This window comes from Dromiciops gliroides, chromosome 1 (assembly GCF_019393635.1).
Source record: "Dromiciops gliroides isolate mDroGli1 chromosome 1, mDroGli1.pri, whole genome shotgun sequence".
Lineage (NCBI taxonomy): Eukaryota > Metazoa > Chordata > Mammalia > Microbiotheria > Microbiotheriidae > Dromiciops > Dromiciops gliroides.
Genome location: NC_057861.1, coordinates 490,047,810 through 490,071,976, shown reverse-complemented (window position 1 = coordinate 490,071,976; position 24,167 = coordinate 490,047,810). Strand labels below are relative to the sequence as shown.

The 24,167-nt window shown below is 36.5% G+C and overlaps 1 protein-coding gene across 5 annotated transcripts in view; it reads left to right on the top strand.

Moving 5' to 3' along the window:
- EPN2 (epsin 2) overlaps positions 1–24,167 on the top strand; it is a 100,608-nt gene that overhangs the window by 37,224 nt on the left and 39,217 nt on the right. For 3 of the 5 annotated variants that reach the window (XM_043975235.1, XM_043975234.1, XM_043975236.1), the window contains one exon: positions 945–1,118. The exons of 1 other annotated variant lie outside the window; for it this stretch is intronic. In XM_043975235.1, coding sequence (XP_043831170.1) covers positions 945–1,118 — 174 coding nt within the window. The remainder of the gene's footprint in view (positions 1–944; positions 1,119–24,167) is intronic. One more of the 5 variants, XM_043975237.1, reaches the window with a different exon arrangement.

The following is a 24,167-nucleotide window of genomic DNA, read 5'->3' as shown; positions in this document are numbered from 1 at the left end:
GGGTTAAGTGACTTGCCTAGGGTCACACAGCTAGTAAATGTCAAGTGTCTGAGACCAGATTTGAACTCAGGTCTTCCTGAATCCAGGGGCAATATTTTATCCACTGCGCCACCTAGCTGCCCTAGAAACAGATTTTTTATTCATGTATTTAGGAATTTTCATTTAGCAGATTCAAATCATGTTATATATCTTATTTTCAGGTACTACAGTTTTTTTTCTCCTTTTAATCTGAGCATTGGTGTTTAAGCAATAGTAGTTGCTTATTAACCACTGGCAAATTTTCTACAGTTCTTTATATATATCTTCAAATAGGGAGTTTTGACATTCACAAAAATAAACCTTTATCTAAAAATTTAAAGTAATAAGAAGCAGAAATCCTTTGTAATTTTTGTGTTGGTTTGGTTTTTCTCTGTTTTGAGATTATACCCCAAGAATCCTAATTTGCTCTTAATTGTTAAATCTGATTGATTAATGCCTGTTTCTGGTAGAGCTCTGACACAGCATTTTCCTTTCTGTAAAGGAGTCATAGGACACAAAATGAAAACATTAAGGACTTGTGCTTCATTAAATATTCCTGAAACTAGCTATGTAGCTAAAAAGAGGTAACATGGTACAGCAGAAAGAGTACTGGGATTACTTGTTCCCTCTTGGAGCCTCTGTTTCCTCACATGAAATGAAGAGATTGAACTAGATGAACTCCAAGGACGTTTCTAGTTTTAATAGGATTTGATTAACCACTAAAATGAAATTGTTATTTTATGGAGGTTAACTATGCTTAATTGATTATAAAACAGTTTCCAAATGAAGTACAGACTGGAGGAGGTGAGTTTAGGTTTAAGTCTAATTGGCCAACCATGAATTCCCTTCTTTTGCAAGAACTGCCATGGGATCGCTAATCACATTTTTCTTTTTGTATCTGTGTGTGTGTGTGAACTGAATGACAGCACCTGAAGCTGCACTTTGTCCCCAGCACCGTGCAGGTGCCCTATTGAATCAAAGTGAGGAGCTCCATCAACTGAATCACCACCATCACTTCCTGCAGCACTTTGGGTTTTCCTCCCATCCAAATAATGACTGGTCCCAATCCTGCTTAACTTGTGATCTCACAGCCCAAGGTGGTATGGCTGTTAACTTTTGTTCCAGTAAAAATGATCAGCACATTTTCTAGTCTTCTGCATATCTTTCAAGTACAGCCAACTCTCTATTATTCAGAGGTAGAATGTGTGGTTTGGGAATTATCTGGGCCCTTTTGCTTTTCTTTTTCCCTTCTGCTTCCTGGATTTGGCCATTTTGCTTATTGTTAGCACCGCTACTGGAAAATAAAGCGAAATATAGTCAGATGTTACTTGTTAGAAGCTTTGGTGAAAGTTTAATTGGGGAAGAATTGTTTGGATCAGGGGCATACATTTAGTTTATCCACACTGTCCCTGTCCTGCATTACTATGGAAAAACAGGAGCTAATTATATTGTTTCTCAACATTGGAGTAGGATACAGAAGATCCTGGTTTCTGGTGTCATTTTGGTGTCATCACTGGATGCTATATGACCTTGTGCATGTTTCCTAACTTCTATTTAGGGGGTTGGACTTGATCTTTAGGGTCCTGTCCAATTCTAAGATTCTGTGTTTTCCAGAAACCAGTGTGAATTTTGGCATATTAAAATTGAATTGTTTTTTAACAGGAAATTTAAATCTTTAGATTTCATACTACTATGGTGCTGGGTACATAGTAGATGTGCTTTAAATACTTATTGTCAGCTGTGTTACAGTAGCTTTATGAAGATAAAATTAGCTTTTTTTTAGTTTACTTGTGGATTTCAATTACCTACTTTACTTCCTTCTCCTAATCCTCAGTTAGCAGTGGATAATTGAGAGTTAGCTGTACTAAAAATTCTAGGTCATATTTGTTAAAGATAGTCAGTTGGTGACAAATACATCTGTTCTTTTGGCCAACTAATTAGTAATACATCTTAGTTACATTTAATGTAATGGGATACATTAAAATGACAATTTCTACTACATCTAGGAAATTCTTTTGGTATAATTTGCCAATTACTACTAAAAATAAAAATACCTCTTATTTTTTTTTTGTATTAGAAGGTAGTACAGAAGAGGACGTTTTCATGAAAACATAGTAAAAGAAAGCATTCAGTCCTAAAGTTAGCTACAATTTATTAATGTTACTGATTTGTTTGATTCATATTTGATGAAGGTTATCAGGTATTTTCCCACCATGCCCCTTTGCTTTTTCTGAGTACTTAACTACCATAGTGTTAATTTTGCAATACTTTTAATTTAGGCTACAAAAATAACTTCTTAAAAATTAGAATGACCCAAATTTTGCTTTAAAGCTTCACACAAATGCAATTTAGTAATGTCTTTTGCCTGCAGTCTCAAACATTCTGTGGATGTTGTAAGAGAGGGAGTGCTGGGCCTGGAGTTCAACCTGTTTTTATTACTTAGTCAAGATTCGGGTAGTTGTTAACCATCCTTCCCAAGGATATTTTTCCTTCCTCAACAAGTACAGTGCCTGGCTTACAGGCTTTCAGCCCTTCTCAAATTTGCCTTCGTTCTAGGGGATTTCAACATATCTATTGAAACTCCCTCAAATACCTTAATTTCTTAGTTCCTCAGTTTACTCATTTCTCATGATTTACTTTTTTAATTCCATAGAAGGATATTATGAACTCTGAAATTCCTTTATCTAATAATCTTTTATCATTTCATCTTTCCCTCAGCTTCACTATCCCTACATCCTCAATCCAATTCTTTATTTTCAGATGACCTTTAAATCTTCCAACCTTTAGTTCTTTATCAGGCCATCACACTTGTACTGGCTTGACTTTCCTCTTCATCACCTTGACCTTTTGATGAACCAGTTAAACTCTATACAGTTTTTTGCTCTCAAGTCCCTTGCCCCTTTATTTTATCACCTAACACACCCTGCAAAACTCCAACCTTGGATTATTTCCACCACCTTTCGGCCTTTACTTTATTCTCATGATGCTGAATGGAACTGTAGAAAATCTCTGAACCAAAATGACTAGTTTCACTACAAATTTATGTTACATAATGTCAATTGAGCCTTCCTTCCTGCAATTCACTTTCCTAAATCTTTTCATCATTCTTCAAACCTCCTTTGGCACCTTTCTCCCTGCCCTTCCCCCCACCCAACTTTGTCTCAAATTTTACTGAAAAAATTGAGATTCTTAATTAAGAGCTCCTTCTTTTCCACCCCTCCTTTCACATCACTCAGATGCCTTTTGCCATTCTCTCCTCCTTTTGAGTTAAAAAGGTGTTTTTTTGCTAAAGCATACCCATCTACAGGAATAAGTGATCCCATCTTCTCCAGCAGATTACTTCCTCTATTATCTCCACTCCCATTAATTTCTAATCTCTCCCTGTCTATTGGCTGTTTTTCTGCTGCCTACAGACAAGTTCCCTATCTTCCCCATCCTCAGAAAATCCTCCCTTCATCCGTCCAACCCCTATAGTTGTCATTTTATATTTCTCTTCCTTTTTGTGGCTTAAACTCCTTGAGAAAGCTGTCTATAATAGGTAATTCCATTTCCTTTTCTCTTAACTCTACAGTCTTGCTTCTCATCATTCAACAAAGCTACTTGTTCTAAAGTTCTGAATAATCTTAATTGCCAAATCTAATAGCCTTTTTTCAGTCTTCATCCTTCTTGGCCTTTCTGCAGCCTCTACCATTGGCTCTCTTCTCCTTGATATTTTCTTCTCTCTAAATTTCCATGACTGCTGCTTCTTTTACCTATCTCACCACTTATTCTTAGTTTCCTTTCCTGGATCTTTATCCAGGTCCAGCCCTGCTGAAAAGGGAGGAGGCAGTGTCCCACAGCATTCTTTCTTGAGCCTTCTTCCCTCTATTTCACTTGTTAATCTCATCACCTCCCCTGGTTTCAGTTATTTATGTGCTGATTATTCTCACATCTCCTTATCTATCCTTAACCTCTCTGCTAGGTATTACAGTGGAAAGAATGTTGGGCCTGAAATCAGGAAGACTCATATTCCTGAGTTCAAATCTGGCCGTAGACACTTAATAGTTGTGTGACCCTGGGCAAATCACTTAACCCTGTTTACCTAGTTCCTCATCTGTAAAATGAGCTGAAGAAGAAAATGGCAAGCCACTTTAGTATCCTTGCCAAGAAAACCCCAAGTGGGGTCACAGAGTTGGACGTCACTGAACAACAAAAAAACCTCTCTACCTTCAGTCTCTCACATCTCCAACTGCTTATTGGACATCTCAAACTGGATGTCTTTCATATAGCTTAAATTCACCATGTCTAGAAGTAAAACTCATTCTTTCCCCCTCCCCCAAACTTGCCCCCCTTCCTAACTTCCCTATTTCCGTAAAGGTTTCACCATCCTCTTAATCATCCAGACCAACAACCTAGGTGTCATCCTTGACTTCTCACTCCATGTCACTCCACATATCCAATGTGTTGCCCTATTGAGTTTACCTTTGTAATATCAGTATAATAACTATAGCAGTAGCCTTCTGTTTGAGCTCCCTGACTCAAGTCTCTCCACATTCCAGTCTATCTCTATTCTCAGCTATTAAAGTGATCTTACTAAAGTGCAGGTCTGACCATGTCATAATATCCTTCTCCAACTCAGTAAACTAAAGTAGCTCCCTATTAACCTCCAGCATCACATATAAAATACTGTTTCAAAGAAAGCCCTTCATAAATAACCTAGCCCCTTTTTGCCTTTCTTTTGCATTTTACTGTCTTCCACTTATACAGTGATCCAGTGACTTAATCATAAAAGTATTTTATTATTTTCCAGTTACATGTAAAGATAGTTTTCAACATGTGTTTTTATAAGATTTTGTTTTAGTTCCAAATTTTTCTCCCCCCAAGACAGAAAGCAATCTGATATAAGTTCTGTATGTACAATCACATTAAAGATATTTTTGCATTAGTCACATTGTGAAAGAAGAATCAGAACAAAAAGGAAAAACCTCAAAAAAGAAAAAAACCCCACCGTTTTATGTTTTGTACGTATGTGGTTTTTTTCCCATGTTTTCTCCCCCATTATACTATACTCTGAACTACTTGAGGACAGAGACTTAAAAAAATTTTTTTTTTACCTTTTTTACCTTTCTTAGTATCCCTAGCATTAAACACAGTGCCTGGCATATAGTAATTTATTAATATTTGTTGATATACAGCATTTAATGAATGATCTATTATTCTGCTTTTCTGGTAAATGATTGTGCTTGTTTATCTTATTTTAAAACATTTTTGTCTTATTTTTATTGATGCCTTTTTTTACACTTAATTACTACATAACAATATACAGTTCCTTATTAAAAAAAGGTCCCTTTTAACAAACTATATAACAATATATAGTCCCTAATAACAAATATTTTAAAATAAAAGGAAGAAAATGCAGTTTGGCAAAAGTCAAGAAACATTGACAGTGTCTTACATAGATTATTTTTTTTTAAATGTCATTTCAGTACCTGCTTTCCCTAAGAACTCTCAGATAACAAAGAAATGCAGTTAAACAAAACCAATACATTGGTCCTGTCTGACAACACATGCCTTATTCCATACCTATATGCATCATTGTTAAGTCCTCTGGAATAATCTTGGTTCCAATTCTCAGTCCCTGTTTATGGTTCCCATTAACCCTAATTCTTTTGTCTTAAAATATTTTCCTTTCATTGTTTTACTGTCATATATTGTTTTTTGGATTGTTTGAATTGCACATAGCATTACAAGAATTGCTTCATTTTATATACCCTGGGAGGTTACAGAGCTATTGTGTTGATTTTTATTTTTCATTGTCATTGTTGACATTTCATAGAATCTGAGCTGGAAAGGGCGAGATTTTTATCAAGTTCCAAAAAAAGAACATTTATGATGACTGACATCTCCAATGGTGTGGCCTGGACTTTATAAGTAATTTTTAGTATTGTTATAAGCTATAAAATTGGCATTTACCTGCATTACTTAGATTTGTGACTTATTTTTATAGGAAAAATAGTAATGATTCTTTTCTTTTAAGATAAAAATAAAAAACAAGTTATCTACATGTCAAATTAGTATTTAATTTGAAATGCAGGACTTCAACAATGCAAAATTGATTCTAGCTTTGCCCATTTCCCTTCTGCCAGGGGAAGCCAAGTGAAACTCAATATTAAGTTTTTCTTTATCTCTTTAAGGGTATGTCTGTGAGCTGGAGACACATATTTCTGTTGTTGATGAAGCTTTTGTAGTGTAGGCATTGGGGGGATGGAATGTGGGAGATTGAGAAATCCTCTTTTACTTTTTGTGTTGTCAGGGACGCATCAAACTGCTTTTTGAAAAGTACAGATTATAACTTTTATTGCTTCACAGTGAATGGATAAGAGCAGCATAATCCTTTGGGAAATAATAAATGAAGAAATTGCTTGATTTTATGGACTAATGCTCTCTACTCCCACCTTCTCCAGCTGCTAATCCTATTAAGAGTTGATTTAGGAGGGAAAAGAGAACAGACTTTCTCATTTATATGTAAAACCCAGGCAGAAATACCTTTTCTTACCTTATGTATTCTTCCAACCTTACACAGTTTTTATACTGTTGTTGTATATTTCATTCTCCACTTAGCTCTCAAATTAATTTTCCTAAAGCACAGGGCTTATGTTGTAACCTCCCTTTCCCCCCATTCAGTGAGCTCCATTGTTTCCTGATCACATCCAGAATCAAATAAAAAATCCTATATTTGGCATTAAAAGCTCTTCATGAACCCGGTCCCCTCTTAACCCCCAACCTTCCTTCTTCTTTCCTGAATTCCATCAGGTGACAGCTGAGATACCTTAACGCTAGTGCCTTCCTTCTGTCAGATAGCTTGTTTGTACCTTATTGTTTGCATGTTGTCTTTCCCATTAGATTGTGAACTCCTTGAGATCAGGGATTGTTTTTTCACCTTTCTTTGTATCCTGAGTTCATGGCACTGGTAGGTGGCACAGTGGATAGAGCACTGGCCCTGAAGTTGAGAGAACCTGAGTTGAAATGTGACCTCAGACACTTAGCTTTGTGACCCTGGACAAGTCACTTAATCCCAATTGCCTTAAACATCTCGGGCCATTTCTAGTCATCCTGATGTATATCTTGCCACTGGGCCCAGATGGCTCTGGAGGAGAGAGTGAGGTTGGTGACTTTGCACAGCCCTCTCACTTAAATCCAATTCACTGCAAGTCTCGATGTCATGGTGGTCTTCAAGAGTGAAGGACAAACAACCTGGCACTGTAGTAAGTGCTTATTAAATATCTTTTAATCCCAAAGTTATTGATCTTATTTACATTGTTCCAATTTGCCAGAAGTTATTCAGCTTGGGTAAGAAAGTATACTATTTACTTTGAAACTAGATACCCAGCTGCTAATAGCATCTAGATCAGTAAGATATTCATTCATTGTATTAACAGACTAAGTCACAAAAGTGAAAAGTGATATGTACTGTTTATCACTCTTAAGCAATTTTGCTTACATTTTTAGGAAATGTTGCTTTGAGTGTTTGGGAAATGTCTCGTCCAAATAAAATAGCATTTTAAAAAATCCCACAACATCTAGCTGTTGCAGTTTGTCATGTGATAGCCAACATCATTTAACCCCTCTCTTATAAGTAAAATGGGATATAATCAATCAACATTTGTTAAGTGCCTACTATGTGCCAGGCACTGTGCTAAGTGCTGGGGATACCAAAAAAAAAGGCAAAAGACAGTTTCCTTGCCCTCAAGGAACTTACAGTCTAATGGAGAAGACAACATGCAATGAAATACATTCAAAGCAAGCTATATATTGGATAAATAGGAAGTAACAGAAGGAAGGCCCTAGAATTAAGAGGGGTTGAGGAAGGCTTCTTGTAGAAGTGGGATTTTAGCTGTGACTTAAAGGAAGCCTGGAATGAGCTGATAAGATCACTTAAATGAAATATAAAGGGAAAAGGGTGACATATTACATATCCCAGGGCTTTTGTGAAGGAAGAGCTTTGTAAACCTTAAAGTATTATTTAAAGATAATCATTGATAATATAATGTATTAGATAACTTTTGTTATTGAAAGGGGTCATGAGTAATCAGAGTAAATGGAGAATTGTATTAAAGAGAAAGATTTTAATTTCTCTAATTAAGGGGTGTTAAAGTGGAGTTTGTAAACTTGTTTTAAAAATATTTTGATGTTTTTATTTTAATAATTTCAATGTAAATGGTTTCTTTTTAAATTTCACACATTTAAAAATATTGTTTTGAGGAATCCGTAGGTTTCATTAGTCTGCCAATGGAGTCCATTATACACAAACCAGTTAAGAGAACTCCAGCTATAAATGCTGAAAGTAGGATTAGAAATAGATCTACATTTACTAGCAGAGAGATTTAAATTTTAAGGTAGAGTCAGTGTGATGATGTATGCATGTAATCCTTGCTACTGAGGAGGTTGAAACTGGTGAACAAGAGAGTTCTAAGTTGCAACAGGGCAAAGCTTCTCAAACTATGGGTTGCAACCCCATATAGGGTTGAGTAACTGAATGTGGTGGTTGCAAAAAATTGACAACCGTAAAAGGTTATGTATGTCTATGTTATATACCTATATACTTGAGGTTGCGTAAAAATTTCTCAGGCAAAAGGGAGTTGCAAGTGGAAAAAATTTAAGAAGCCCTGGGCTAAAGCACTAAGTCTGGTGCTGCCTAAGATTAAACTAGCCTATATCAGAAGTGGAGCAGATCAAAACTCATGCTGATTGGGATGGGGAGGGGGAAATCAGGCAATTGAGTGGGCCCCTCAACTTACTTACAGCCTGTGAGTAGGGAGGCCTGGTTTTCCCCTCAAAATAAAAGAAAATAAAAAGCAAATCTTATTGACTCTGTGTTCTCAAAGAACAGCATGTGAAATCATTAAGAATGGTATAAAGATTAGGTTCTCTTTTTCTTAGCATTTCAAAGTATTCTTCCTACCAAAAAAAAATCACAGAATTGGATGGTACATAATCATTTATTCACTGTGTTCATATTTATCTGTTTTATAATCTAAGATGTAGTGGAAATTTTAAAACTTTAAGTTGTAGTTTTCTTTTTTTGTTCTAATGCTAGTTTTTACACTGTAGTAAAATCACATTAAGTTTTGTTAAGTGTGACATTTTGATAATTCAATATTTCTGATTTTATTTCACTGCTCCCTGGTGGTAACAGGCTCCTGACCTGACCAGTCAATTTACAAATTTCATTTGGGCAAGTATATTATCTAGGGATAGGGAATGAACTCTGTCTTTGACAGTCAAGCAGTCAGGTTATTTCATTGAGCATCAACACTGTGCTAGACACTTTGGATGGATAATATGAGAGAAATATAAATTCTTTCCTCTAGGGGAGCTTCAATTTCAGAGCTATAAAAAAGAAAACAATTGGAGGGCAGTAAATAATGGCAGTGCCATTATATTTAAAAAGTGCTGTGGATCAGACTATTTTTACTCCAGAATCATTTAGAGAAGGAACAAATTGTTGAGGGGCAGTTGATTTTTCCAGGAAAGCTTTCTCCTAGAAAGTAGGACTTTGAATATGACCTGAAGGATAGGTAGTATTTAAGTAGGAGAAGAGGTTGGTGTTGTAGACCAGGTAAACAACCATAAAGAGATCATTGATTTTGCTACTAAGCTCTTTGGGCCTTATCTGTAAAATTAAAGAATAATAAGAATAAAAATAATATCAATAGTGAGCATTTATATAGTGCTTCTATGTTCCTGGCACCATGCCAAGCACTTTACAAATATTATTTGATCTTATTTGATCTTTACAACAATCTTGGGAGGTGGGTGGTATAATTATCTCCATTTTACAGATGAGGAAACTGAGGCAAATAGCGGTTAAGTGACTTGCCGAAGGTCACAAAGCTAGTAAATGGGTGAGGTCTTGACTCCAGGCCCATTCTATCTACTGTTTCACTGAGCTGCCCCTTACTTGATTACTTTAACTCTAAAAAAGTGGTTCAGCTCCATATTAGATGAGTTTAGGGAAATATGAGAAACCTAGCATGGAGGCAATGATATTACAGTAGTAAGTGACTCCCGTCTATCCAGTGACATATCACAGTGGATAGAGCACTGGACCTGGAGTCAGGGAAACCTGAGTTCAAATCTGACCTGAGATATTAGGTGTATCACCTAAGGCAAATCACTTAACCTTTTTCTACCTTAGTTTCCTCATGTAAACTGGAGATATAATAGTAGCTACTTCCCAGGGTTGTTGTGTGAATCAAATGAGGTAATATTTGTAAAGTATTTAAAGACATCAAAGCTCTATATTAATTTTAGCTATTATTTTCCACACATTTGCTGGAATTTCTCCCTAAAAGCAGAACAAATTAATCAAGTAATGAAAAAGTATTTATTAAGTACTTACTATGTCAATGCTCTGGATACAAATATAAAATCAAATATATAATGAATTTATGACTTCCCTTCATGTTAATTTAATCCTTTAAAAGGTGAAGAAAATGACAAGAATGTTATTTTAGACTTGATCCTAACAAATGAGGAGTTACTGATTACTAAAATAGAAACAATGGGAACTTCAGGAGCAAATGATTATTTCATCATAGTGTTTGTGATGGAGGAGGGGGAAACTGTGTGTGGCCTGGCACATATACCCTAAATTTGAGCAGACTATTTCCCAAGGAGTCAAAGAAACAAGGATAAGGATCCAGTTACCGTAGTATTTTGCAGGGAAACTTGGCTCATGAGGAATAGGACTCTCTCAAGAATGACATTTTGAAGACAGAAGCAACAGTTATTTCAGTGAGGAGGAAAAAAGAGAGCTGATTATAGAGACTGAGGTGTACATGAACTCATCTAGAAACTTAGATTTAAAAAACACAAATATAGAAGATTGAACCAATAGCAGTAATAGAGAAAATACAAAAGAGTAGCACCCTACAGCAAGAATTATATTAGGAACCCTAAAAAGCAGAATGAGCTGAAGCTGGTGATAAATGCTAAGGATGACCGAAAAAAAGGTTTGCTGTTTTTTTAAGAAACAAGGGGGAGAAGAAAAAACTCAGGAGGAATAGGACTGCTGCTCAAGGTGGATGGAATAGGATGGTGGGAAGACTAAATTATGTTTTCTTATTTTGATACTGTCTTTTCCAGAGAGAATAATCTTTGGGCTAAAAAGGAACAAAATGGTTAGCAGGGAGCAAAAACCAAGATAAGTCAAGAGAATGTCAGCATCTAACTGTCCTCAATGAATTCAAGTCATCAGTTTCAGATGACCTACATACATCCTAGAGTCCTGAAAGAACTGGCAAATGTGATTGCTAAGCCATTGTTAATGATCTTTGAAAGATCTTTGAATGGGAGAGATGCCACAGAACTGGAGAAGGGTAAATGTTGCCCTAATTTTTTTTTAAAGGGAAATAGGTAGTAAGCTATAGGCCAGTGAACTTAATTTTTATTTCTGTCAGAATTCTAAGACATAGACCAAAGGAGTGATTGCTAAAATACACAAGGCTTTAAAAGAAAACCAAACTATTATAGGTATAGGGCAAGTAGATTAGTAAGAGACAGTATAACATAGTGCATAAAAATCCAGCTTCAGAGTCAGGAAGATTCAGTCAGGTTCAGGTCCCTCATTCCTTTGTATATCATTTGTATGTCTAGGGGCAAGTCACTTAACCTTTCAGTGTGAATGGCAAACACCTTCAGTTTCAGAGAAAGTCCTGATCTGCCTCAGTAGAGAGAATTTCCTCATCAGCACTTTCTTATACCAATGAAATCACAAGTATGGATAGAGAGAGCACCAGACTTTAGTACGTCAGAGGAATGCTGGAGAATCAGAGGTCTGTTGTGGTCTAACGAGATTAAAATATAATTGGGAAATGTTTAACAAACTAAATAAAAATATAACATAGATTAATTAATGTTAATTTGTGGTTTTTCTAAGTCAGTATGCAGATGGACAGGAAACTTTGACATCATGGCTATAGGAAAAGAATAATTAAACTGAAGCAAAATGTGACTCTCTTTCCTGTAATACTTGTGGGGAAGGTGGAAATATAAACTATGAGCTAGGTACAGTTATGTGGACATGAACCTTACACTTTTTTTTGTATTGTCATTTTTCAGTAGTGTCTGACCCTTTGTGGCCCATTTTGGGATTTTGTAGGCAGAGATGCTGGAGTAGTCTGCTATTTCCTTCTCTAGCTCATTTACAGAGATGACTAAGATAAACAGGATTAAGTGACTTGCCCAGACTTAGGTAAGTGTCTGAGACTGAATTTGAACTCTCATCTTCCTGACTCCAGGCCTGGCACTCTGTTCATTGCATCACATAGCTGCCCCTCCTTATGTATAGTAGGTGCTTAATAAATGCTTGTTGAGAAGATAATGCTAGAGAATAGTCATTCATTCATTGTCACTCCAGGAGAATAATTTAGGGTTTTGTCACTGACCTAAATAAAGACATAGGTGACTTGTTTGTCAAATATCTACATGGTGTAAGGGTTGGAGGGATAGCTAAAAAAGTGGATAGTAGAGTCCAGATCCAAACACCACCACCATCCTCAAATCCCAGTTGAAATGGTGAAAGATTGAATAAGATGACATTTAATAGAAATGTCAAATTCAAGAAGTAGTGGGTTCCCAGACTGGATTTGTTGACTCTGTTATAGAAGGAACTCTTATTTAGTTATGGATTGGACTAAATGGCATCTAAGTTCCCTTTCAACTTTGATGTTCTTTTTCTCCCCTTGCTTTCCAAAAATCAGCTTCACAAATACAGGATACAGGAAGTACGACTAAGCAGCAGTTCCTGAGAAAAAAGGGCTAGAAATTTGGGTGTGTCATATGAGTCAGCAATGATAATGGAAACCAAAAAAGCCGATTCTATCCTAGACTGAATTCAGAGCCTTAAGTATATAGGACAAAGAAAATGGGATAAAACTGTGCTTGCCCACATCTAGAGTACTTTCTTGTGTTCCTCACTATCTGGGTACCATACTTTAGAAAAGAGACTAGCTAGAGAGGGCTCAGAAGAGGACAACTAGGGTAGTGATAGCACTGCAGGTGCTCACAGGAGGTTTGGTTAAAGGAACTAGGAAGAGAATACTTAATTTGAAGAGCCGTCCTATGGAAGAGAGATGAGACTTGTGCTTGGCTCCAAAGGACAGAACTAGAAGTAGTGAGTGGAATTTGCAGAGAAGCACCTTCAGGTTTGTTTTGAGGAACAACTTCCTAAAATTAAGAGTTATGGACTAAAATGAAATGGACTGCCTCAGGAAGAAGTGGGTTTCCCCTCATTGAAGTCTTCAGCCAGAGATTAGATCAGGGCTTCTTAAACTTTTTCTACTAGTGACCCCTTTTCACTAGAGAAATTTTTTTATGACCCCAAGTATATGCGTCTATAAAATAGCCATACATAACCTTTTACTGTGGCCAAATTTTTGCAACCCCCCCATTCAGTTACTCAACCCCATATGGGGTCACAACACACAGTCTAAGAAGTTAGGTATTAGTTGATACTTAAGGTCTCTTATGCTAATGATCTAGCACAGAATTAGAAATATGTTTTCATAGAGGCCAGTGAGGGATGGAGAGTAGAAAGGAGAAGGATTAGATTTCTGGGGCTGAGTAAGATGATAGAAGTTGAAAGCATGGCATGGGGAGTTTGGCTTGGAATCATTGTGAGAACACTATTTAAGGAAAATCAGTCTGACAACCAGTAATACAGGAATGGAGAAAAAGACAGAAAACTGTTCTACTCAGTTACTAAGACTAGGATGGCAGCAATTGGAATTTCCTGAAAAGGGTAGATCTAAGCTGGGGAATGGGGAGAAAAGTCACATGGTAGTTTCAAGCTTTTTAGCTTGTGATCGGCATGATTGTGATGCAACTAGAAGGAACCTTAGCTCTCATCCAGTCCAATCTCTTCATTTTTAGATGAGGCAGCCAAGACCCAGGGAGGTTAAGTGATATGTCTAAGGTCACACAGATATACTTCAGAAGTAGCATTCGATTCCAATGTCCTCTGACTCCAGGCTTAGTGTTCTTTACCACGGTAGCACACTACCTCTAGTCCCTAGCCACAGAGCCTTTGGATGCAGTAGGTATTTAATGTTTTAACTGAATTATCTTTTACTGAGACAGGGAAGCTTATTCAGAGATTAATTCAGATTTGGCATTGTTAGTTTTGTAACAACAATAGGACTTTGCTCTAGAGCTAGAAGAGACCTTAGAGGTCAGCTAGTCATCTCTTTAAACATTTTAGGAAAAGCATCATGGTATTGTGGATAGAGAGTCCACTTCAGAGGCAGGGAGATGTGGGCTTAAAAGACCTTTATCTGCTATATACTGACTGTGTGATCCCTGGGGAAGCTTCTTAACTCAGTTTAATTTTTTAGTGCTCCATATAGCTTGGCAAGTGGCAGAGAAAATGTAGGAAAATTTCAGTTTGTGTTGGAGAAAGTTCCTTACTAGGAGCTTGGGGGGGCGGTATATTGATGTAATACAGGTCCCATAAAAAAGTAAAGTAGCATTTTAGATTTTATTTTTAATTCCTTAATTTATTTCTCATTATTATAAATTAGTGGGGATTTACTATTTGAAGTTTTTTAAAAACCACCCATGTATGAATGTAATATCAAAGGTTATCATAGTGTAATCTCAAAAAGGCCATCTCCAGTAGGTGCGTTCTCTCCCCACACTCTCTTAATCCCTTAACAATTCTTCTTTCAACTTTACATTCCACTGAAACTGCTCTGTACACAGTTACCAGTGATATCTAATTGCCCCATCTGCCCCTTAGATATAAGAGATGTTTAACATTTTAGGTGCAGTTGGTCATTCAGAGATTAATACAACATACTGAAAGAAAGGATGAAAAAAAAAAACCTGGAGTAATAGCCATTAGGAAAATCTTCTCCCTAACTTTTTAGATCTGTAGTGCTGTTGCTTTTTAAAATAAGGGGTTTTTTTGCTATTTTCCGATTCTTCCATCATTATAACTTACTTCAAGCATCCCTCCTTCCACTCCCAGAGAGCCACCCTACATAACAAATTGTATTTTTTTTAGATAGGGAAAAAGTCAGCACAATTGATCAATACAGTGAAAAAGTCTGAAAGCATGCATTGTGCACCTGTGAACCTCCTACCTCTACAAAGGTGACTTCATTTGAGTCCCACTTGAGCTTTATAATTTTGTTACATTTACTTCTTATTTGTTGGTGTGCTGTTGTTCTTTCTGTTTACTTTGTTGTAGTTACTATGTTTTTTTTCTCGATCTTATTTCACTTTGCATCATTTCATATAGATCTTTCCATGCTTCTGTATTTATCACACACTTCATTTCTTACAGTATAATAATATTCCATTACGTTCAGGTACTGCACTTTGTTTAGCCATTCTTTAGTTGATGGGTATCTACTTTGTTTCAAATTCTTAGCCATTACTCAAAGTGCTGCTATAAATATTTTGGTATATTTGGGGACTTGCTTCATGTCATTGGCTCCTTGGGGTGTAAACCCAGTGATGGGGTATCTGGTTCAAAGGGTTCAACCATTTTGGAAAGTAGTTTAGGGTTATGGAAATGAAGTGTATTAGTAGTATGCCTATCATTCCACAACCATTCCAACACTGAATATTGACTATTTGCAGGGTGTAAGGTGAAATCTCAGGGTTGTTGTTTTGTATTTCTCTTATTATTAGTGATTTGGAGCACTCTTTCATGTGATTATGAATATTTGGAAATTCTTTTGAGAACTGTTTCTTCATATCCTTTGGCTACTTATCTGTGTGGGAATAGTATTGCTGTATTTTTTAATTGTTAGATTTAAACTTTTAAAATTCTCTTTATCTTTGATTTCATAAAGAATTTTTTAAAATGTATATTATCAGCCTCACTTTATTGGAGCACAGATTAGAGGGAGGACTAGGGATATACATTGACAATAATTTTTATTACTTGGAAATGATAAAATAATTATCAAATATTTTATAATTTGGACTTTACATTGCCTTTATAACATTGTTTTACTGAATTTATGTGACATTTTACTTGAAGTTAATTTCTAAGTTATGCCTGCCATTCCATTTTTTTGGGTTTGGTTTTTTTTTTTAATGAGGCAATTGGGGTTAAGTGACTTGCCCAGGGTCACACAGCTAGTAAGTGTTAAGTGTCTGAGGCCGGATTTGAACTCAGGTACTCCTGACTCCAGGGCCAGTGCTCTATCCACTGTGCTACCTAGCTGCCCCTCATTCCATTTTAATAGAAGTGTTTTCATTCAAAGTTGGTTAATTATTCAATTTAGTACACCTTTATTAAGGGACTACTGTATGTGGAACACAATTCTGGGTACCGGGAGAAATACAATGTTTAGATGACTGAAGTCACTTAGGTATCCTCTCTAATGTTACATGAATGGGAAATGGTGGTTAACCACATTGTGGGAAAATTGCCAAACATAACAAAGGAGGAAACAGAATTTCCTCTTCTGTCACCTTTAATGTGTTGTTTTTTTAAATGCATAATTAGCTAAAATTGATAAAACATACCATAGAGAACTGAGAATCAACATGGCACAGTAAAAGAGCAGTAAATTTGAAGTATGAAAACCTGGGTTCATGTCCCAGCTTCACTTACTAACTCTAGCTGTGGACAAATTAGCTAAAACTCTCTGAGCCTCAATTTTCTCACCTATAAAAAGGGAGAAGTCCTGCCACTGTCTTATCTCACAGACTTCTTGTGGAGAAAGTGTTTTATAAATCTTAAACTGTGAGTTGCAATTTGTGTCTTTGAAACCTTATCAGTTGATCAATAAATATTTATTAAGCACCAACTGTGCTAAGTGTTAGAGGTACAAAAAGAGGCAAAAGATCCTTCCCTTAAGTATCTTACAGTCTAAGGGAGAGATAGCATACAAACTATACAGGATAAATAGGAAATGATTAATATAGAGAAGGCACTAGAATTAGGGGGGATTTAGGAGGGCTTCCAGTAAAAAAATGGGATTTTTTGTTGGGATTTAAAGTAAGCCAGGGGGGACAGCTAGGTGGCATAGTGGATAAAGCACTAGCCCTAGATTCCAAAGAACCTGAGTTCAAATCCAACCTCAGACACTTGACACCAGCCATGTGACCCTGGGCAAGTCACTTAATCCTCATTGCCTCTTCCCCCCACCCCCTAGCAAAAAAATAAAATAATAAAATAAAGGAAGCCAGGGAGGTCAGTAGTCTGAAGGGAGAATATTCCGGGCATGGAGGGTATGGGGGACAGACAGAGAAAATGCCTAGCGCTTCAAGAAATGGAGTGTTTTGGGGCAGCTAGGTGGCGCAGTGGATAGAGCACTGGCCCTGGAGTCAGGAGTACCTGAGTTCAAATCCAGCCTCAGACACCCAACACTTACTAGCTGTGTGACCCTGGGCAAGTCACTTAACCCCAATTGCCTCACTTAAAAAAAAAGAAGAAGAAATGGAGTGTTTTGTTCTTGGAACAGCCAGGAAGTCAATGTCACTGGATCAGAGTACATAACTGGGAGTAAGGTATAAAAAGAGGGGGCTAGGTTATAAAGGGCTTTGAATGCTAAACAAAGCATTTTGTATTTCATCCTGGAGGCAGTTGAGAGCCACTGGAGTTTATTGAGTAGGAGGTGATCGGATTTGCACTTTAGGAAAATCACTTTAGTGTCTGAATGGAGGATGGATTAGAGTAGAGACTTGAGGGGAGCAGACCCACCCGTAAGAGTATTGCAATAATCTAGGCTTGAGGTGATAAGGGCCTGCTCTAGAGTGGGGGCATTGTCAGAAGAGAAGGGAATGTATTCAAGAGATGTTGCAAAAATCAACAGATTGGATGTGGGGGGTGAGAGATAGTGATGATTTTAGGATGATTCCTAGGTTTCGAGCCCAAGGGACTGGGAGGATGGTGTTACCTTCTACAGTAATAGGGAAGGTAATGAGTTCTATTTTGGACACGTTGAATTTAAGATGTCTACTAGACATCCAGTTGAAGATGTCTGAAAGGCAGTTGGGGTTGTGAAATTGATTTTGGGGCAGGATAAGTAGATTTGAAAATCATCAGCATAGAGATGAGATTAAAGCTGATGAGATCACCAAGTGAAGTAGTAAAGAGGAAAAAAAGAACACAGGACAGAACCCTGAGAGATACCTACCTTTAGGGTGTGTGATCCCAAAGATGATCCAGCAAAATAGACAGAAGGAATGGTCAGGAGAACCAGGAGAGAGCAGTGTCCCAAAAACCTAGCGAGATGAGATTATCAGGGAAGAGAAAGTGATCAACTTTCCAGTGTTAAAGAGTGAAAAAAGGTGCAGGAGGATGAGAATTGATTTTTAAAAGTCCATAGGATCGGCCAATTAAGAAGTCACTAGTAATTTGAAGAGAGCAGTTTCAGTGGACCGATGAGGTTAAAAGCCAGATTGTAAGGAGTTAAGAAGAAAGTGAGGGGCAGCTAGGTGGCGCAGTGGATAGAGCACCGGCCCTGGAGTCAGGAGTACCTGAGTTCAAATCTGGCCTCAGACACTTAACACTTACTAGCTGTGTGACCCTCGGCAAGTCACTTAACCCCAGTTGCCTCACTAAAAAAGATTTTAAAAATTAAAAAAAAAAAGAAGAAAGTGAGAGGAGAGAGAGTAGAGGCACTAAATAGAGATGAATGACCTTTTGGAGAAGTTGGTTACAAAGGGGAGAAGAGATATAGGACATTTCATAGTTAGTGGGAATAGAAGAATCAAGTGAAGGGTTTTTTTCAGGATGGGGGAGATGTGAATATTTGTAGGCAGTAGGGAATAGGCCCAGAGAGGGGAGAAATTTGAAAATAAGTGAAAAAGTGGGGATGACAGACGGGGCAGTCTCTTGGAGGAAATGGGATGGAGTGGGATTACTTGAACAAATTAGAGGGCTTAGCCTTAGTAAGGGGTAAGGCTGCTTCATTTCACAAGATTAATATTCTTTAAATGTAGTTTGAAATACATTGAATTCCCACTCCAGTCCCATTTTTGTGGGGATAGAGATAACACTGGGTTTTCAAAGGGTTTGTCAGCAAAACACAAGTTCTTAGTGGCCTCTAGCAACAAAAAAGGTTTTAAGTACAGGCCCAGTATTAGTGAGTATGTCATTTGAGGATCAGTTTAGCCAAATCCACAGAAGCTTATTAGCAGGGGACTACCCACCAGGTGATATATCTATATATCTTTATCTCGCCTGGTCTGCATCAGCTCACAAAAACTCCTAAAGGAGGGGAAAAAGAACTCCCTTTAAGGCATTGAGGATTATTATACTTGCTTATCAGTGAATGCAGCATTCTCAATAATGAATTTATAGGTCTTGGAAGTAAATATCTAAATGTATAGGTAGGCAAGTAAGTGACCTAATTCACATTTAAAATAATGTGAAGGATATCTCTTTCTTGAGCTTGAAAGGTAGAGATAGGATAGGAAAAAAAAAATCTTCCTAAATTTGAAAAATAATATAACTTTGGAAGTCTTTTATTTCCAAATAAATGAATGTTAGTGGAAAAGTTAGGCTTTTAGGGTTTTTTCCTTTCAACTTTTAATTAAACTGTAAATAGTAAAAAATAGTGCTTTTTGGTATAATCTATTAGCTATAGAAATTGAAGCCTTTAACATTTTCCAGATGGTTTTGAGTCATGTCAAAATATAATATCAGTAAACATTGTAGAGAAGATATCATAACTAGTAGCAGAAAGAGATGAGAGGATTGAATCCTTTAGTGATTAGCTGAAGTTGGAAATGATTTCTTTAACTCCCCCGAAAATGGCTTATGGAGAAATCAGGCCAGTGACATTTATCCCAGTGGTAGCAACTATCCCAGACTATTCTTTCCATGTGGCCTAGAGAGTAATGAACCTCAAAATTCTTAAAAGCAATTACAAAGCTGGGCTTAATAGGTCAGAATTGATCTATTCAGGCCCATCTTACATAAACATCTGAGTTAACTGTCATGTGCAATAGCATAAGGGATTCTTTGTGTGATAAAGATACTGTTACTAAGGCAATAACCTTTATGCTAGAATCCTTCCAACTAAGACGTGTTGTGTAGTATTCAGCTGATATACAAGGGTTGGTGGCTATGAATACTGATGACAGTGAAATTTAAAGCTATATATTAGTTTATTAACTGCAACAGTGAGAGATACCCTCTTTTAACTTGTTTTTAATATAATAGGCCATTTATGGTATAGCTCTAAGCATTTAAAAAAATTAGTTCATTTTGCTATCAATAATAGAACACTTAAAAATATTTAAAGTAAATTCAAGATTGCTGATAAGCCTAGAAGACAAGAGCGGTCTCATTTGTCAAGTGTATTTCTGTTCAAAACCATGTACAATTAATTCCTGACATTGCTGAATGCTAGCTACTGTAGGGAACAGTGAAGTAATGTACTTCCTGGAAAAAAGGATTATAATTTTTCAAGGTGCTTGGAAGTGTTGAACTGATATTTTAGTCTTTTTCTGTAAAATTTCAGTTTCCCCTCTTTTCCTTTACTAGCTTTAACAAAGCAACATAAAGCTCTACTCAGTTATTTTGTCCTTTTTTTGCTCCTTCATGTATTGTGATTTCTCTTTTCATTTTTTATGGTAATTTGGGCATCTTTTTTTAAAAAACAAAATTAGCTAATAGTTTGCTCATTTTATTCTTTAAAAAACTCCTGTTTTTATTAATTCAGTAATTATTTCACTTATGGAATTTCAGTTTTTGTTTTAGGGCTTTTTGATTTGTTGAGTTTTTATAGTTGCATGTCTAATTCATTAATCTTTTGACTCCTTATTTAAAATTATTTTTAGAGTGAAATTTATTTCTAAGCAGTGACTTTATCCTACAAGTTTTGGTGTGTTATTATAATTTTCTTTGATGTAGTTTTCTGCTGTTTTTATAATTTTTTCTGTAACCCACACAAGATTATACTAGTTAGTCTTCGAGTCTGAATTTTTTTTCTTGTTTTGTTTTGTGGGGCATGGAGGGTTAAGTGACTTGCCCAGGGTCACACAGCCAGTAAGTGTCAAGTGTCTGAGGCTGGATTTGAACTCAGGTCCTCCTGAATCCAGGGCCAGTGCTTTATCCACTGCGCCACCCAGCTGCCCCCATGAATTTTTTTCCTTCAAATTACTTTTATTGATAATTTTTGTGTTTAGATACTTTTTCTACATTTATTTATGAGTTTTCCATTTTTGTAAAGATGCTGAGAAATATGTATATTTCTTTTGATTGCCATTCACTAATTGCCAGAGAGCTAACATAGTTAGCCATCTCTTCATCATGTTTCCTATAGTCTGGTCATCATTTCCCACCCATCCCCAAATTTTTCATTCCATGTTACTTCCAAACCCTTTCTATACTGTGACATATTGATCCATCCCCATTCCAGCTTATCTGTTGTCTTCTCCTCATGCTTATGTTTGTATCCCCATCACTTAGCACAGTGCCTGACATGTAGTAAATACTTTAAATTTCTTGGTTAGATTTCTAAATATAAAAGGGGCACACTAAGAAGAGTTATGATTTTATACAGTCTATTTCTCCCTGTGGTTCAGTTAGCTTTTATTTTGATACTCTGTCATTTTGTGCACACATACAAATATTTTACTATTTATGGTATCTTTAAACATAATGCAGTTTCCCTGCTTAGCTCTTTTTACTATCAATTTTACTGTTGCCTTGTCTGAGATTATGGTTATCATGCCTACTCTTTTTGGATTCACCTGACACTTCATAGATTCTCCTCTGGTTCTTCATCTTAACTCTGTGTGAATGCTTATGTTTCAAGTGGGTTTTTGTGTTTCAAGTGGGTTTCTTGTAAACAGTATATTGTTGGATTCCAGTCTCCCAAAGCCCTCCATTTTATGGATGAGTTCATCCTATTCACATTCACAGTTATTATTGAAGTAGTTGTGATTTTCTTGCATCATATGAATTGTTATAATGTTTCCTTTCTTTTCCCCCCTCTCTCCCCCTCAAATTATAAGGGGAAAAGGTGGTGAAAGAAATTAGGATTGGAATAGTCTTATTGAAATAGTCTATTTCTCTCCTTTTGCCTTTCCTTTTTTTTTTTTTACCCACCTCAAATTTAAATTGCTGAGTCTTAACCTTTCCTTCTTTTAATGCTCCCTTTCTAATCTGTCTCCCATAGCTGAAGGTTTTTTGTGACTATTCCTTCCCCAACTTTGTCCTCCCTCTTAACTCCTTTTCCCTTTTGCTTTCCTGCCTAGCTCCTCCCTCTCTCTCTTTTTTCTTAAAAGATTGGGTCTAGGGGCAGCTAGGTGGTGCAGTGGATAAAGCACCGGCCCTGGATTCAGGAATACCTGAGTTCAAATCCAGCCTCAGACACATAACACTTACTAGCTGTGTGACCCTGGGCAAGTCATTTAACCCCCACTGCCCCGCAAAAAAAAAAAAAAAAGATTGGGTCTATTTATCTCACCCTTGCTGGAAATGCATCAGCCATTCAAGGGTTCCACTGCACTGCTGATACACACCCAGATTTTGACCTCCCTTTCTGAGCTGTGTGGGGTTGCCCTTCCTTAGCCTGGTGTCCTCCGCATTACCTACCCTCTCTTTTAGGGGGAATCACCAGATTGATGCTAGACTTGGTGAAGATAGCCAGATTGGTTTTTAAAGCTCTTTTGTATCATGACACTCCCAAACTCAAGTGATCCACCTGCCTTTTGAGTAAAAAGAATTACAGAAGTGTGTTGTGCCAGCACATTTATCTTCCCTATTGATCTTTTAAAATAATTTTTATTGATTTCTTTTTTAATATCACTATAATTTCCCCTAGTATCCTTCCCCTCTTCTTCCCAGAGCCATTCCATATAACAGTATTTTTAAAAGGTGAGAAAAAAAGTGGGGAAGCAATCAGTGTAAATGAGCAATACTTCGAAAAGGTTTGACAATATGTTCAGTGTGAAACACTTGTGGACTTACTACCTCTTCAAACAAAAGTATGGGGTAAAAGTGTCTTCTAATATCTTTTCTTTCAAGCCATGCTTATTTATAATTTTTCAACATTAATTATGTAGTTATTCTTTCTGTTTACATTGTGTATATTGTTTTCATGGCTCTGCTTACTTCACTCAGTGTTGGTTCATGTAGATCTTTCCATGCTTCCCTGTATTTATCATTTCTTCCAGTGAGTAGAGTAATATTCCATTGTATTCATGTACCATAATTTGTTTAGTCATTCCCCATTTAGTGGACCCCTACTTTGTTTCTAATTCTTTGATAATACAGAAGTGCTGTGCTAAATATTTTAGTGTTACGGGGACTTTTATCAGTGGCCTCCTTGGGGTGTAATAAGGAATAATAATACCTTGGGAGTAATGGAATCTCTAGGTGAAAGGGTATAGACATTTTATTTACTTTATTTACATAATTCCAGATTTCTTTCCAAAATGTTTATAGGGCTTCACAGTTCTACCAACAATGCACTAGTATGCCTATCTTTCTATAACCCCTCTAGGATTGACTTCCTATCTCTTGTCATCATTGCCATTTGCAAGGTGTGATTGTTTTGTTCTTTTGTGATTCATTTTAAGGAATTGCTATAGAATCATTGGCCTCTCACTATCTCTTCCCTAAAATAAAAGTTCATGTGTTTAAATAAATAGTAAAAAGTTCTGTCAGGAAAGGGAGGGGGGAATTACATAATGTTTAATATAAATTCTGGCATTGATAGTATATTTATTTGAATTAAATAACACTAGGTTGTATAGATAACTAAATAGATTTTTATTCATTTGCTGAAAAAGTTTTTGCTAAATACCAACTTTGTTTTCTGGGCTTTCAGATGCTATAGGGGAGAACAAATAAATAGAAAATATAGTCTTTATAGAGCCAGGTCTGATTCAGGCCAGTAGTTCAGGCATGGGATTGGAAAGCAATGAAATAAAATATTCATTGTCCAAAAATTTCAATGAAAGAAAACTTAGTTCCAAAAAAGGGATTTAAAAAGATATAGTTAATAAATATACCATAGATGGTACTTTCCTCTGCTTTTTACATTCTCCAGGGCAGCAATCCTGTATTAGTCAAAAACATTAAGTATTGGGATACAAAGGCATTGTGCTAGGTCCTGCAGATATAAATAATAAAAAAAAGACTGTCCCTGTCCTCAAGAACCTTACAATCAAATGGGATAAGACAA